The sequence below is a fragment of the Vicugna pacos genome, chromosome 7 (genome assembly GCF_048564905.1).
Source record: "Vicugna pacos chromosome 7, VicPac4, whole genome shotgun sequence".
Lineage (NCBI taxonomy): Eukaryota > Metazoa > Chordata > Mammalia > Artiodactyla > Camelidae > Vicugna > Vicugna pacos.
In genome coordinates this window covers 29,596,702-29,614,110 of record NC_132993.1, presented here as the reverse complement: position 1 = coordinate 29,614,110, position 17,409 = coordinate 29,596,702, and the positions used below count along the sequence as shown (strand labels likewise).

Below are 17,409 nucleotides of genomic sequence, written 5' to 3'. Positions count from 1 at the left end.
TTAAAGGTTGTTAACTCTTTGTTAATGCTGAATAATGTCAGGCCCTCGGAATCTGTGTCTGGACATGACTGGAAACTATTATACAGAAAAAAAGTCTACTTAGATACCATAGACAACAATTGGTCTTCAGATCCTTTTAGTGCAGAGGTTGCTAAGCTATGGCCTGCTGCCTGTTTTGTTAAAGTGTATTGAGACTCAATCACTTATTGTCTGTGGCTGCTTTTGCACTGCAATGGCGAGTCAGGTATTTGCAACAGAGACCATGTGACTTACAAAGCCAAAACTATTTACTATCTGCCCCTTTACAGGAAAGCTTGCCGACGCCTACCCTAGACAATCACTACAGAAATGGACTGGTCTGCTTTCCTCTCCTTTTTCTGTATGAGAGAAACTGTGGTTCTGCATGAGACAAATTGATTGCTAGACTCTAATCTTACAAAAATGGGTGCAGGTGGTGACTTAAAGGCACAGCACAGATGACATCATTCACTCAGATGTATTGTAAAGAAGCACTCTAAGGATGAGGCATCAGTGTAAAATACAGCACAATGGTTTTATGTTCCACTGCTCCCCGCAAAGTATCCGTTGTACCCTAATGAAGTTAATGTCTTCACTCTTGGCTTTCTCAGGAATCACTGACATAGGAGAAGTTTCCCAGTTTCTGACCGAGGGAATCATCATGAAAGATTTTAGTCATCCCAATGTTCTCTCACTCTTGGGAATCTGCCTTCGAAGTGAAGGGTCTCCACTGGTGGTCCTACCATACATGAAACATGGAGATCTTCGAAATTTCATTAGAAATGAGACTCACGTAAGTATATTACTAAGCTCACTAGCTGTAAACTAGCTGTAAGCCAGCCAGCCTTCCAAAATTTGCCTGTTTTGAACCTTTTAAAAAGCTTTTAGCCAAAGAAGCACATACAAAATACTGGCACCATTCAGATGACAGAGGCCAGTTCAACTCACTTGTACCTCAAAATCCTCTCTCCTAGTAGGAAGATAGTGATACCTAGAAGGAGTTCCCAGCGGCAATGATTCTATCCTGCCCTGCAAGCAGTCTTGCTCTACCAACCCCTGGATAGGTACATTTAGTCATCTTTGAGTGCCTACTATGTGCCAGAAAAGCACAGCAAAGGAGAAAAGAGAGCCAGAATGAGCCTCTACCCACATAGAGTTTTAACTTTAGAAGGAAAGACATTGAAAAATTAATTATACTTAATTCTATAATTAATTAATTCATTAAAATTCTATCTTTTACTATTTTTCAAACTTTCTGTCCACTCTCCTACCTCAGGACCTTTGCACTTGCTATTCCCTCTGCCTGGGGTACTCTTCCCCAAAATATCCACTTATCTCAGTCATCAGCTTCAGCTTTTTGCCCTAGTATCATCTCTAAATGAAGTTTCCTTGACTTTTCTAAAATTGCAGCTGACCCACTGCACCCTCATGCCTCCTTTCTGTCTCCTCTCTCCTACTTTATTTTTCTCCATTACACTTACCATCATCTGATGCACTAGGCCTGAGTGGTCCAATAGTGTGACCACAGCCACATGTGAAATGTGGCTAGTACAAATTGACAAGTGCTGTTAAGTGTAGATTATACCCCAGGTTTTGCATATTAAGTGTTAAAAAGGTTAAATATGTCATTAATAATTGTTTATATTGATTGCAGATTGAAATGATAATATTTTGGATATGCTGGATTGTAAAACATTGTGAAAATTAATTTTACTTGTTTCTTTTTACTTCTTAATGTGACTATTAGAAAATTTTAAATTACATATATGGCTTATGTTATATTTCTCCTGAACAGTGTTCTACTAGGCAATAAATAAATAATATCTCTGTGTGTATGTGTGTATGGATGGATATATACACACATATGTATATATCCATACACACACACATATCCCATTAGAATCCATGCTCATGAGGGTAGGTATTTTGTGTGTTTTGTTCACTGCTGTAGCTCTAATACCTAAAATACCATTCAGCACATAGGTTCTCAGTAGATATTTGTTGAATGAATGATCTCAGGGATACAAAAGGGGTTCTTAGGCTCTTGAAAATAAGAGTTTTCTTAGTAACATTTATGCCAGTTCCTAAAGGCTGAGCGAGCAGTGACCAGACCCGGCCCAGGGAGGGAAGAGGAAGGGGTCTTCAGAACTGAAGTTATGGACAGCCTCAGGCTCCTCATTTGCTCCTGTGTCCAGGCCTCTGTGGGAGTTAATGGAGTACTTTTATTCTTGATCAAAAACAACTTCATAAGCATGAGGTCAGGTTCTCAGAAGCAGTAAGCTTTAGGATGATAAAGAGATACCTTGTGTTCAACCAAGAGAATAAAATACTCCCTGGCAATTTTTGCAAATGAGATGAATTTTTGCAGATGAGATGAACTTACCGTGCAAAGCACAAAGCAGCCCATTTTCCCACTCTAACTCTTGTCATTACCCTGATGAGTTCATGTGATTGTCTATGCTAACTTCTCTAGGTATTATTCCCCCAGGATTAAACCATGATAGAGATCTCCTATCATACAGTGTCATGGCCTTTTATAGCCCAAGGAATCTATACTTATTACAACCACTAGCAGGTACATCTTAAAGAAAAGCCTGAAATACAGGAACTGGCCTCTCCACACACTGTGTGCATTAAAGGGGACTGTAGCCTTCCTTGCGGGGTCCCCACTGTCTGCCTCTTAAGCTCACAAACTCCACAGTGGGGCTGCTGAAGAAGAGATACCCTATTCCTGATGGCCAGGCACCAGTAGGGCTGTCAGCCACAGTGACATTGATGTGATTTCAGATACAGTGCTCATTGGTAAGTTACTAAAGGCATTACTCTGTCCATTCAATTTTATGTGTTGAGCTTACTGAGAATGAGATTTCCTGTTCTCTGTGTAGGTTCAGGCCACGGGAGTTCTGGGTTAGTGCTTTAGTACCTGTAGGAGGGCTTCGATGTGGTTGATTTCACTTCTGTGTGGGCTTTGGAACCTAACCGATTTAGGTTAAAATCCTAACTCCACCACTTACTAAGTAGTTTGGGTGATTTATTTCTCTCTAAACTTTCTATATTAACCATGTATATCCGATGCTCTGACTTCTGGGGCCTTACTGACCCCAGAGGGACTGCTCCTCCCAGGACTAGCAAATTCCCAGAGCTATTAAACAGCTCACCCTCAAAGGAGCATGCCTTTCATCACCAAACCAACCACTCCAGAGCCCATACCCCAACTATGTTCTTTAAAGGAATCTCATACTCTGGGACACTGTCCACCTACCTTAATCATTTCAGGGCCAGGTACCAGACTACTAGGGACAGTCCCTAGACCCCAGAGTCCACTAAAATTATTCAAACTAGCCAATTCTAAGCTTCCTTACTCTGCCTTGCCCATTCCTTCCCACAGAAACCACAATAAAGATTCTTGCCTACATGTTTTCCCCCTTGTTCTCTCTGCCTCTTAAACCAACCCTGGTGCTTCCCTCTGTGGCCTTATAAGGCATGGCCTGCCCCCTCCTCTTGAGAGTTGTGAATAACAAACTATCTTTTCAATGGCCGTTGGTCCCATCTGTTAGCCTTACCATACCTGAATAATAATAAAACCTATATTTTAAAATATCTCCAACTCCTCATCTGGAAAATGAAGCCTGTATTCCCTGCCTTACAGAAGTGTATATAGGATTAGCCAAAATTTATTAAAAAAAAAAACTAGCATAGTACTTTGCAAATAATAGATACTTAATAAATGATTGCTGTCATCAATAAGGCACAAGCTATTATCTGAAACAAGGTAATTCTTACAAACATTTCAGAATTCTGAGATCATAGCTAGAACAGTAAATGCTTAGTTTATATGTTTTCAATTCTTTTTCGTTACAGAACCCAACTGTAAAAGATCTTATTGGCTTTGGTCTTCAGGTGGCCAAAGGCATGAAATATCTTGCAAGCAAAAAGTTTGTCCACAGAGATCTGGCTGCAAGAAACTGCATGTAAGTATAAGAATCTCTGTGCCCACAGTCTAAACTCAGTGAAAGGAAGAATCTGATTTCCACTGCTAAGGGCTAGTGAGGATGTTTTCTCTTCTCATGCAGAAGTCCTTTATTTCTGCTACAGTTGTAACACCGATGTGTAAGCACCAGGGATGTAGGCGGGGCTTTCAGGCTTCATCAAACAGAATTTAACAGGAATTCTCCAGAGGGGGTCTCAAACAGCTGTTATGTGCTCCTGCTTTTCTTTTTCCTTCCCACCCATAGCCCCCAGTGTTGTGGTTTCACACTGCATTAGTGTTTGGGAGGGAGAATTTGATCTTCAGTATGTTACAGTGAAAAGGAGAGGGCTGGTAACACAAATACCAACATATTGTAGCTTCCCGAGTGGATTTAGAGTCAGCCTGCAGAAACCCTACCAAAAATGGTATCTGAGAATGAATATACAAAGAACTTTATTTGTGTCTGGCTGCCTGAGCTGTGTAATACAACAGTCAACAGTTTGTAATTGATTCAGTGCTTTCCCTTACATAGCACTGATTCATGGCTTATGGTATGTGTGATTGAAAGAACTGTGCTATTAATTTCCTATCTTGGTTTTGGTCAGTGGAACAACATAAAAGCCAGCTTGAACAAAGCAAACATAGCCTCAGATAGAAGAAATTAATTTTTGTTGAACCTTGCTGTTTTCCTAGATGCTTTCTGTGTGTGCTTTTTCTCTGTTATCTCACTGGTGAGACATATGAGCTGTAAGTGCTAGCCTAGCCCATTGAGAATGAAAAAGTAAAATAACAGTCCCCTGTCATATCTCCCCCATGAAACAGTATTGCTAATAAGTTGACAAGTGAAAATTAGTGATTGCTTTGAATAGTCAGCTGGCATACTTGATTTAGCAACCAAAGAAAGCTGGGAGAGTGGCCAGTTCACTACTTCTCCAGATCTACATTAAAGCAGAAAGGATTTTCTTATGCCACATCATTCATAATCTCATTCCTTCGCCTGTTGAATTTGAAATGTAAATGTCAAGCATTTTTATTCAAGAATTCCATTGTAATTTAGTGCTAGTCAATACAGGCCAGACCAAAGAAGTTCTCCCTGCAGAAGTTATGGATCTCAAATACTGAAGTCACTTGTACTAATCTATAGATATTTAGCATCACTGTAAATTATTCTATTTCAGCCACCAGTAAATAATTTTTGTCCTTTCTGTAGGCTGGATGAAAAATTCACCGTCAAGGTTGCTGATTTTGGTCTTGCCAGAGACGTGTATGATAAAGAATACTATAGTGTACACAACAAAACAGGTGCAAAACTTCCAGTGAAGTGGATGGCTTTAGAAAGCCTGCAAACTCAGAAGTTTACCACCAAGTCAGATGTGGTAATGTATTGATCATCCCAACGTCCTCTTTTTCTTTCATGCTCAACTTTTTCAGTAGTTTGATGGCCATTTAAGAAAAAAAAAAAAAAGGAAACTTTCAACACCACTAATTTCAGTATTCTTCAAAAGTAAAAATGGGCTTGATTGCCCAGCAGGTACCTATAGTATGTTTTCATTAATTCATTCATTTATTCAAAAACATTTGTCCAGCAGAACAGCATGTTAGGTCCTCAGGAAGCCTAGAGCTGAACCAGGTATGAACCTATCCTCCAGGAGCTTTTGCTCAGCCGGAAAAGGAAGGCATGTCTGTCAGTAACTCGCACAAAGTAGACTGGGATTAGTCCAACCACTCACAGCTCAAGGGCAGCAAGAATTCCCTCTAGAAATCTGGAAGCTGTAACTGAGGCAGGTCTAGCAGTGAGGGCATTATCCCTGTGCCGAGCTAAAAATGTGCCCTCTCCGATCTGCAAAGGTCATTCTCTTCTCACAGAACATGCTTCTAACGGCAGGCACCTGAGCTCTGAGGGTGGGCGAGACACTCACCTGGGCAGCCAAATCTGCCCTTCCCTCTGGTGGAGGAGGTAAGTGCTTGAAATGAGCCTTAAAAGAGGATGGAATGGGCAAGAAATTAAAAATGCCAGTCCAGGTGAAGCAAAGAGGCAGGGAATTATACACATCTTTAAAGTTCTAAGGAAACAGTAAGCAGTGGTGATTTGGCAAAAATAGAAGACACAGAGGGAAGTTATGAAAATAAATTGAGAAAAATATTTTCACAGTAGATCATAGAGATCCTTGGAAAGCAAACTAGGGAGTCTGGAATTTATTCTCCAGCCATGTGGAAACACTAGAGTATAATCAGATTACACTACAGTCTTTCTTCATTCTGTAAGATGTTTTGAGAGGAGTGGGTGCAGGAAGACAAAGTAGAGGTAGAACTTGAAATAATATAGAAACTGTAAAATCAAAAAAGAGATGGAAGGAAAGGCATCTCAGAAGTAGAATCAAATATATTTAGCAAGAAATTGATGAAAGTCAAAGCTGAGCAAAGTTACATACTAGTGCAATTAGAGATAAGTGAAGCAGAGGAGCAAAAGGCAGTTTAGGAGGGAAAATACCAGTTGAGCCCAGAACATACTGAGTTTGACTTGGGAGTAGGACATACAGGTGGAGAGGTATGTCAGGCAGTTGGAAATGTGGATCTGCAGCTCGTGCAACCTCTTTGGTTGTCTTAGTCAACTCGGGCTGCCACAACAAAATACCATAGACTGGGCGGCTTAAACAACAGACATTTATTTCTCAGAGTTCTAGAGGCTGAAAGTGTAAGATCAGGGTGCCAGTATGGTCAGGTTCTGGTGAGCGCTCTCTTCCCAGCTTGCATGTGGCTGCCTTCTCACTGTGCCTCATGCTGGGGAGAGAACAAGAGTAAGCTCTCTGATGTCTCTTCTTGTAAGGGCGCTAATCCCATCCTCATGACTTTATCTAAACCTAATCATCTTCCAAAGACCCCACCTTTAAATGCCGTCAAAATGGGAGTTAGAGTTTCAACATAAGAATTTGGAAGGCAAAGCACAGTTCAGTCCACAGCAGCGGTCAAAGCTGGAAATAGGCTTTTAGGGGTCCAAAAGCCTTTGTTCAGAGGACCCTATGTATATGAAGCAAGGGAGAAAAGCGGAGAGGTGGGAGACTGGAGGAAAATTGGGATTTCAAGAAGAAATAGGATATGGTCAGGGAAGTCCACTGCTACTCAGAAAGGGTTGAGAAGCTGAGTGACTTGAGTGATTTGGTCTAGAGTGTGCCAAGGAGCCTGGGTGTTGAATGGAGTAGAGAGTACTCATATTCTATTTGCCTTTAGTAAGTCAAGGGGACTGTGATATGTAGAGGTAAAGAAACATTAACATCTCAGTCCTTGAGGCTAAAAACAGAAAAAGGGAAAAGTGTAAACTGGTAACATCAACAAACAAGGTGAACAGAAAATAATGTTAATGGAGGGCATAGACCGCAAAAGAGAAGAGTTGGCAGCTATTAAGATATAAAAGGGGACAGGGATCTGAGTGCGCATTAGGAGGCAAGAAGTCATCTACCCTCTTCCCCATGAGTCAGCAAGAGGGAGAGGTGTGGCTTCTATTGCTAAGAGTTCCTAAGACATTGTGGTCTTTAAGTGAAGGCAGAGTTTCAGTTCCTGAGGAAGTTAGGGCAACAGTAGAGAATAAGTTGAGGGTGACATGGAGTTTGTTTTCAACAAGCAAGTTTATCACAGGATACGGTGGAAGGATGAGACTCTGGGGTGGGTGCGACTGATAAGAGGATGTGATAGCACATGCTAGCACTGAGTGCCTGGGATTCTGATCCTGAAAGACTCCAAAAAAGAAAAGATGAAAGAAGTGGGTGCTAGAGAGGTAGGCTGGGGACACGTTAGTGATGGTGGCAGGTGAAGGCATAAGGTAGGGAAAATTAATCCACCCTCCAAGATCATATATTTCATCCAGACTTGACTACCAGTAAGAACCAGAACCAACTCTTACAACTCAAAAAGAAGACAAAATAACCCAATTTTTTTTTAATAGGCAAAAGATTTGAGTAGACATTTTACCAAGGAGATGTATGACTAGCTAGCTTATAAGCACATGAAAACATATGCCCACACAAAGACTTGTACATGAATTTTCACAGTAGTGTTATTCATGATAGTGAAAAACTAGGAGCAATCTTAATGTCTGTCAGCTGGGAATGGATAAATAAAACATGGTATATCTATACAATGTAATTATATATTCAGTAATATAAAGGAACCACTGATGCATGCAGTAACATGGATAAACCTCATAAAACATGTCAGGTGAAAGAAGGTAGATTGAAAAAGATTATACGTTGAGTGATTCCATTTATATGAAATTTCTAAAATTGACACAACACTGTAGTCTGACTATACCTCAATAAAGAAAGTAAAAACAAACAAAAAAGAAATTTCTAAAAAGAGGTGAAGAATAGAGACAGAACAGATCGGTGGTTGCCTAGAACTGAAGGGGGAGCAAAGATTGACTACCAACAGGCATGAGAGAACATTCTGGGGTGTTGGAATGGATCTAAAACTGAATGGTGATTGTGATGATAGCTACACAACTATATAAATTTATTAAACATTATCAACTCTACACTTACAATTGGCAATTTTATGATATGTAAATCATACCTCAGCAAAGTTATTAAAACAAAACAAAATGACCCTGTTGAAATGTTGGATGTTCAAAGCAAGAGTTGGGATTCTGAGTTTTTTGACTACCCTGCACACACCACTACTTCCACAAAAATGCACAACTAGGAGGCCAGCACTTCTTGTACAGCAACTGTCACTCAGATACTTAACTGGAAATTTACAGAGGCTTCTGTAAATAAGAAGTGCGAAGTCCCTCTCATTGAAAGATGCTGTACTGTACTACATAAAGGGTGAACCTGAGTAATCCAAGTGCTGCTTGGCAAATGGTTATTGATTGCATGGATAAATATGCATAAAGTTTCATTTCCAGGACAGCACAATCTTCTAAATGTTGACATGGAACATTTCCAAAAGCATGTAATGAATTGTATGTATGTTGAGACCTCCAAGCAAAAGCTTGCTTGCTTGTAGAAAGATCTACTTTCTTGCAAATGCCCAGATGGAGTTCAGCCAAAGTCTGACTACTCCTGAAGCCCTTTCAAACAAAATGGGAGTGTCACTATACCTGCAATTACTCATACCCAGTATTGCAGTGTTTCACTCTTAGCACGAGTGCTTCCGTTAAAGTCAGTACTGACTTCGCAGTCATTCAGCTGGCTGGCTTTTCTATCCTGCTTCATCATTTTGCAGAATTTAACACTGTCAACCACTCCTCCCCTCTTGAAATTTCCTCCTCTTTTGGTTTCAGGGAGACTGTACCATCCAGTTTTCCTCCTGCTTTTAGGCTGTGTTTTCTTTACCTTAACAGCTTCTCTTTCTTCTCTCACAACCTACTGTCCCCCAGGAGTCTGGTCTTCAGGTGTGAGCCTCTCTCAAAAATTTCAACCATTCCCATCAACAGTCACCTTTGAATCTCTCTTCCTAGATGTTTTCATCAGCATCACAAATTTTAGATGTTCAAATTCTCTTCCTGCCAGCTGTCAATGCATTACTTCTGTATTTCTGTTAATGGTATCAGCATTATGCAATATAACAGCTCTTCACCCTTTTTATGTGCAGTTGTTCAAGTTTTGAAGGTGGCTTACAGTTATATGATCACCACCACCACAACCAGGATATGAAAAAGATCCAGCATGCCAGAGAATTCCCTTGTGCCTCTTTGTAGTCAACCCCTGTCGTAACCCTAGGACCTGGAAACCACTTCTCTGTTTTCTGTTGCTATAGTTTTACCTTTTCTAGAACCCATATAAATAGTATCATAGTAAATTGCCTTTGAATCTGTCTCCTTCACTTAGCACAATGCATTTGAGAGGTATCAGTAGTATCAATGTATCAGTAGTTATTCCCTTTTTATTGTTGTAAAAAAAACCATATAAAATTGACTATCTTAACCATTTTAAGTATACAGTAGTGTTAGCTATATGTATATTGCTGTGCAACTGATATCTAGAACTTCATCTTGCAAAAGTGAAACTCAGTGTCCACTAAACTACTCCCCATTTCCCCCCTCCCCAGCCTCTCTAGCAACCATTATTCTACTTCTGTTTCTAAGAGTTTGACTACTTTAGATACCTCATTATGAGTGAAATCATATAGCATTTGTCTTTTCATGATTGGTTTATTTCATTTAGTACAAAGTCCTCAAGTTTCATCCATGTTGTAGCATATGATAGGATTTCCTTTTTTAAGGCTAAATAATATTCCATTGTATGTATAACCACGTCTTCTTCATCCATGTATCCGTCAGTGGATATTTAGGTTGCTTCCATCTCTTGGCTATTGTGAATAATGTTGCTGTAAACATGGGTGTGCAAGTATCTTTTCTGGATACTGACTTAATTTCCTTTGACTATATACCCAGAAGTAGAATTGTTGGATCCTAGGGCAATCATATTTTGAATTTGTGAGGACCCTCCATACTGTTTTTCATAGCGGAGTAATTCATTCCTTTTTATTCCTGTGTAGTATTCTATTATGCAGATATTCCACATTTTGTTTATCCATTCACCATTTGAAGGACATTTGAGTTCTTTCCAGTTTTAGGCAATTGCTTATGTATATTATAACTGCTGTAACATTGACTTAAAGGTTTTTGTGTGACCATAACTTTTATTTATTTTGGATAGATATCTAGAAGTAGGATTACTGGGTTATAAGTTAAGAGTATGTTTAACTTTATGAGAAACTGCCAACTCTTCCACAGGGGCTGTATCACTTTGTATTCCAGGCAGTAATATGTGAGAGTTCTGGTTGTTCAGCATCCTCAGCAGCACTTACCATTGTTAGTTTGTGGGATTTTAGCCATTCTAATTGGTTGTAGTGGTGTCTCATTTTCTTTTTAATCTGTTTCCCAAATAATGAAATGATGTTAATCATTGTTTCATGTGCCTATTTTCTATCCCTATTCCTCCTTTTGTGAAATGTCCACTCATATCTTTTCCTCATTTTTTTGAATTTTTAGAATTTATTTTCTGGCATATTTTAAATTGTTTTTTTTTTTAATTATTGAATCTTTCATATATTTTGGATACAAGTGTATGTTATCAGATAGTGTTTTTACAAATAGATTTTTCTTGCCTTTTCATTTTTTAGTGGTATCTTTCAAAGAGAAGAAGTTTTAAATTTTATTGAAAATGTAATCAATTTACCAGTTGTTAAATTTTGTCAATTTATCCACTTTTTTTAATCAATTGTGTTGTTTTACAAATTGTGTTGTACTCAACTTAGCTACTATTGAATGCTTAAATTTGTCTGTGTCTGTTCCTGGATTGCCTCAACAGTGTGCCTTTCTATCACTTTTAATAGCATGTAACAATCTCTCACATCTAGTAACTGCTTTGATCTTCACCTTTGATAAAGCTAGATAGAGATTCTTCAGGTGACCTCATTGCTGGTGCTCAGATGTTCAGAAAGGCTCAACCATTCACACAATAAGCATGAATAGCAGAGCTCTCCTATCTTGAAACTTAAGCTGACTTGTTTCCATCACTGTCAATGCATGGGCATTGTACACTCCCGTCTCCCTCTGTCTGTCTCTCCCCTTCTCTCTCCCTCCCTCTCATCCCTCTCAGGGCTCCCCCAATCCCCTACCCCCCCCCCAGCCTCGCTCTTCTGGGTCAGCACCACTCTCCTCCTGCACTGCCCCTGCCCCCACTATCCTGTCAGTCCACTCTGTTCAGAGGTGTTTGGAATGCAGATAGTTCATTGCTTTTCCTGGAAACTGCCTCCCTCTCACCTCTTCTGTCCCTTGAGTCCTCCAACCCTCCTCTGATATCCAGTAATTGTCTTAAGTTCTGTAATTCCTCATGAGTTTACCCAGCTCTTCCTCCCTTTTTGCAGATTTGTCTCTAGACATCCTATAGCCTAGACTGTCCCTTAGGGAGACCTGATCACATACAAGTAATCAGCCTCTCAGAACTTTGGTTTCTTCATCCTTAAAGCATCTACAAAACCAATTACATTACAGGGTTGTTACAAGGATTGAATAAGACAATCTTTTTTTAAAGGGCATGACACCCCCCCATGCTAGGTGCATTCTCTGACACGTACTCTCTCCCACTGCTCTAATTCAGGAGTTCAGTCTCCTAAGGTTCCGTGTTGCCTGCATACAGTAGCAGCCCTCACCTACTCCTGTTCAGAAACCTCCTAACTGGTCTCGGTTTTGTGGATGGGCTTCCACTGTTTGTCTAAAGCACAGTGTTTACAGATGGAATCTCTTTGAGCTCAACCCCAGTTGTGTCCCATCGGTTTCAGTTTAACCCCCGTTCAACATTCAAAAACCTCCACAGCGTGGTCCCCTTTCAACCTTATCTATCCCTCGTCCCTTCCTCTACTCTGCACTTCTTGTCCTTATGGTTAAAAAAAAAAGAGTACTCTCACCCTTGGGCCCCCTCCTTGCATCCAGAACATTCTTTCTGCCCTTGCAATACATGTATCTATAAAACAAATTCTCCCTGTTCCTCGAGACCCGCTATACTGTCACTTTCTTCCTGGAGCCTTTCTCAGCACCCTACTATTATCCCTTTGCCTTTACACAACTTTTGTACCTCTTTTCTATAATTGCTCTATATCAGAGTTATTAGATCTTATTGTTCTACGTGACAGTTAAATGCATAATACTCAACCCTGTTAAATCAGCCTTGGGGCCTCTCTAGTAACTTGGTCAGTAACCTACTTGTGCATCATCAAGGGTCAGTAGATACTTGTTAAATTGGTTTAAATTCTAATGCAAATTCTGTAACTTGGAGGTTAACACAATGCAGTTGTCAGAAATGACTCAAGATTTTCAGGCTTTGAAAACTTCTGTTTTGAAAGGCTGCAGAAGAAGCAAAGTTATCTAGTGCCCACTTGGGAAGGAGTTTGTTTTCTCTATTTGGATCAAGGAACCTTAAAGGGTTCTTGCACTTGGGCAAAAGGGAAAAGTCATTAATGGAGATTTGTATCACCAACTACAGTGTCCACCTGGTTTCTTTCTTTCAGAAACACATGCTTTATTCTCCTTCTTGCAGAGTATTACGAGCTACACTTGCTTCTCAGCGTTATGTTTTCCTACTTTGCCTGTCTGGTCTGTATTCTCTTTCTCCTCTAAGCTGCTTTTTTCTCAAGACCTCATTTCTGCCCCCATATGCTTCTTAGTCTGTGAGTGTCCTGGAAGGATTACTGTGGGAGAACTCGTTTCCTGGGTCCTCCACCGGGGGTGGGAGGGAGGCTGACCCACAGAGTAACCTGACTTACTCTCATTGTGTCATTCTCACCTTGGCACACGTCCAGGGCCATATAATGTGTATGACCTGATCTGTTCTGAGTATAGTGCTTTAAATCAAGAAATTGCATATTAAGTGAAGTGTAATAAACCAAGCAATACCCAAGAGTCAGGAATTCTTTAATGTTTATCCCAGGGTGAATTCAGATTTATTGGGAAATTTTTAGCAAATCAGTCAACCTCTCTGTGTCCTTGTGATGGTCTTATAAAGTACTGTGACAGCTGTTTTATATTAATCTCCTCCTTTAACATTTTCAGAATACAGTTATTTTATTGAAATTCATTTTCAGTAGAGAGCCTGGATGCCTAGCAGTTTCATTACTTCTGATTTTTAATATGGAGTTTTACTTTTATTGACTTAGACCGTCTCTTTTAACATTAAGGAGCATTTACATACATTTGGAAATCCCACAAATTTTAATTTTGGAAGGCTTGGCTTCTTCTTTTACTAGTAATCTATAATTGTAGTGAAGCTACTGGAAAGAAGAAGGATAGAAACATGTTAATGCTTTGACCCTATAAGACAGCACTTGGCAAATGTGCTACAGCACTATTGATGGCATCTTAATTCTCACGTGGACTTCAGATATTCTTTTTGAAAACTTACATTTACTTGTAATCTAAACTTTATCCAATTCTGATTTAAACAAGTCATGAAATATATAGCTTACTAATTTCCCTTAAGGAAAACTTTGCCCAAAACAGCAATAGTATTGAATACAGTAAACCGAGTTTAGTTATGGAGGCCTACTCATCACCTTTCATATTTGCGAGGTCACACTTCCCTCACCTGGATTCTCCCTTCCCTTGTTTGACCAGTGGTCCTTTGGCGTGCTCCTCTGGGAACTGATGACAAGAGGAGCACCACCTTACCCGGACGTCAACACCTTTGATATAACAGTTTACTTGTTGCAAGGCAGAAGGCTCCTGCAACCTGAATACTGCCCAGATCCCTTGTAAGTAAAAAATTCCGACAGAATCTTCTGTAGCTCTTATATTCTTTACTTTTACAGAAATGCATGCCTTCCAAGGTCCTCACAGCACTGCTTTCTTTCTGAAAAAGGTATGAAGTGATGCTGAAATGCTGGCACCCTAAAGCTGAGCTGCGCCCATCCTTTTCAGAACTGGTCTCCAGGATATCAGCGATATTCTCCACTTTCATTGGGGAGCACTATGTCCATGTGAATGCTACTTACGTGAATGTCAAGTGTGTCGCCCCATATCCTTCTCTGTTGTCCCCACAAGAGCATGTCAATGGTGAGGGGGACACATGATGGATGGACGCATCTGCACCACTGGCCCCTTCTGAGAAACATCATCCAAACAACAGTCCACACGCTGTCCAATATTTTTTTCACTGCCTCACCACAGAAAGGCCAGATATTTTTTGCTTTTGCCAAAGTTGCACTATTATAGGACCTTCTATTGTTATTTAAAATGACTGGACTCTAATGAATTTCTCATTTGACAAAGCATCAGAGGTAGACGCTTGGTCCCACAGGCCAGTGACCAACGGCAGTCCCACAGCTATGATGACGCTCCTGACAAAACCTGAATGCTGGGTTGAACTTAAAAATCGGAATCCCATCTGATTCCTACAAGGAACTGAAGTAATGAATTTTTGAAGACTTCTTGATCACAGAAAATTGAGAAAAAGTGGTAATGTCCAGGACAGACATGGCAGCCCCAGGACCAGGCCACTCATTTAAAATTAAAGTGTTTCAAAGAACTTTTATATGTTGTGTGGTCACTAGCTTTTTCCATTACTGATGTCATTTGCCCATTGGGTAAACATTCCCTTTTAAATTTTTGCCTACACATTCCTTTTATTGGAGAACTACCCATGGACAACACAGTCAACGTTTCAAAACACCAGGACGTGATATGTGTTTATAAATGAGTAGGAATATTTACATATTGTACATAGACAACATTAGGTTTTCATAAAATATCTTAGCTACAATGAAATATTTAATTGTCATTTAAAAAACCAACTGAGAATGTTGCTGTTCTGATCTGAATGTGGACATTTAGATGTTTTGTCTGATGTTTTTTTTAATGACGACTCCGGAAATAAAACAAGTAATTTGTGATGATAAATGTCTTTAAAGGTAATGCAGCATGTTTTTAAAGCTGAATACATCCAACTGAAAGTTTCATCGATTCCAATCACGACTCATATGGAGAGCCAAGAAAGGAGCGATGGACTGGAACTATTAGCCTCTTTCTCAGGTGGCAGCTTCCACCCCACAATTAGAGACAATTTTGCATTAGGACATGTGTTTTTTTTAAGCAAAAAAGGTAATTGAAAGTTCTGGCCATTTCACCTGGATGAACAGTTACTCTGGGCAGGACTTTGGTGATGTTTTTGTTCTGTGAGATTTTGTGCTTACTACTGTATAATGCATGTGGCACAGGATACTCTAACTGGTTTTGTCGATGTAAACATTTAAAGTATTATATTTTTATAAAAATGTTTATTTTTAATGATATAAGAAAACTTATGTTAGGCCACAAAAATACTGCACTGTGAACATTTCAGAAAAGGTATGTCAGACTTGGATTAATCACAGCATGATTTTAAATGGCTGTAAATAGTGATAAGGAAATGTACTGACAGCCAGTACACCCCACCCTCATTACATCACCAGGACTTGAAGCCAGGGGTTAACACAGCAAGCTGTAAAGATGGTGTGTTACACTAAAAATCCAATAGTAGAGTTGGGCTATTGTTGCAAAAGAGTGATTACAACCAAAAGCTCTTTGACACTGGTGGAACTTACCAGAAGACACAAGGAATTGTACTGCAGAGACATTCCAATACAGATATTACAATTTCAGAAGTGTAAAGAGTAATACTAATTCACAGAATATTGTAAGTGATGGATGAGGAGGAAAAAAATCTGCTCTGTAAAAAGAAATAACCGTCTCTGCTGATGTCAATAGAACAGTGAATATATCAAGAACAGAGCTTATGGAAACAACCCGCCAACAAGACTGCACACCTGTATATATGCCTGAGAAAGCTACAATGTGAAATCATGTTTGCTATTTATAAACATGTCCTTAGGTTAACGTGTCTGGACAGATTATGAGAGTAAGTGATTCTTCTAAGAATTAAATACTTGTCACTGCCTATACCTGCAGTTGAGCTGAATGGTACTTTATATGTTAATAGTTGTTGTTCTGATAAATCATACAATTAAAATGATGTATCATCTTGTACACTGAGAGTTGGTTATTGCTAGTCGTGCTGGATTACCTACTGTATTTACATAATGACAAAGGAAGCCTAAGATTGATTTCACCTGCCTGCATCAAGGCATCCATTTGTGAGAGCATTAGTCAAGTTAATGCGTGGGCATCTAAAAGAATTTGCATCCTTGAATCTCAGAAGCCTCTGTCTTTCTAAGGGTGGTTTGTCCTGAGCTGCCGAATTACCTGGCGTTTCCCTGACAATCTTTCAACTGCTGGAACTTCTACTTCAACGTGATGCTCTTCTCCAGCGAGGTGCATCCTTGGACCGGAAGATATAACAATAGAACTGCAACCCCACAGTTGGCAGAGATACCTAATTGGGAGTTGGAGGAGAGAGGCTTTCTTATGCCCTTAAAACTACCCTTTTCATCTACACCGGTACCCACTGTTCAGGAGCCCCCAGGGACTAGAGAAATTACCTTCAGGTTATCTCCAGGAATATTCTTGTAATGATAAGGGACTTCAAAGATGGTATTTCAGTATCTAAGAATCATGTGGCACTCTGGGTCAATCTGATTTTTTTTAAAAAGGCCTAAGTTTAAACCAGTGCCTACAAAATGGGGGGGGGGGAGGCCTGACTCTTTACTGAGAGAGAATTTAATGCCTCTACCCAGTCAAACTCCCTCCCAGCCATGAGATGCATTTCCATAGAAAGGTCATTCAGACCACATGCCGCTGAAAGACACAAACCTGCTAAGTATCTGGCACTTAGTAGATCCTCAGATAGTTGCTCAACTGAGACAGGATTTTCTTGTTCTCAATCAATCACTTTAAACCACCACAGATACAGTTATCTGTGTAGCTTGCATGATGTTTGGTGAACCACTGACATGGGGGGGTGGAAGGGATCTTTCTAGACAAAGAGGAGTAA

The 17,409-nt window shown here is 39.9% G+C and overlaps 1 protein-coding gene across 2 annotated transcripts in view; it reads left to right on the top strand.

Annotated features, from left to right (window-relative positions):
* MET (MET proto-oncogene, receptor tyrosine kinase) overlaps window positions 1-16,501 on the top strand; it is a 106,283-nt gene extending 89,782 nt beyond the window's left edge. For both annotated transcript variants that reach the window (XM_072964625.1, XM_006206171.4), the window contains 5 exons: window positions 630-811; window positions 3,880-3,989; window positions 5,199-5,364; window positions 14,100-14,236; window positions 14,344-16,501. In XM_072964625.1, the coding sequence (XP_072820726.1) occupies window positions 630-811; window positions 3,880-3,989; window positions 5,199-5,364; window positions 14,100-14,236; window positions 14,344-14,554 (806 nt within the window). In that variant the 3' untranslated portion in view covers window positions 14,555-16,501. The remainder of the gene's footprint in view (window positions 1-629; window positions 812-3,879; window positions 3,990-5,198; window positions 5,365-14,099; window positions 14,237-14,343) is intronic.
* The last annotated feature ends 908 nt before the right edge of the window (window positions 16,502-17,409 follow it).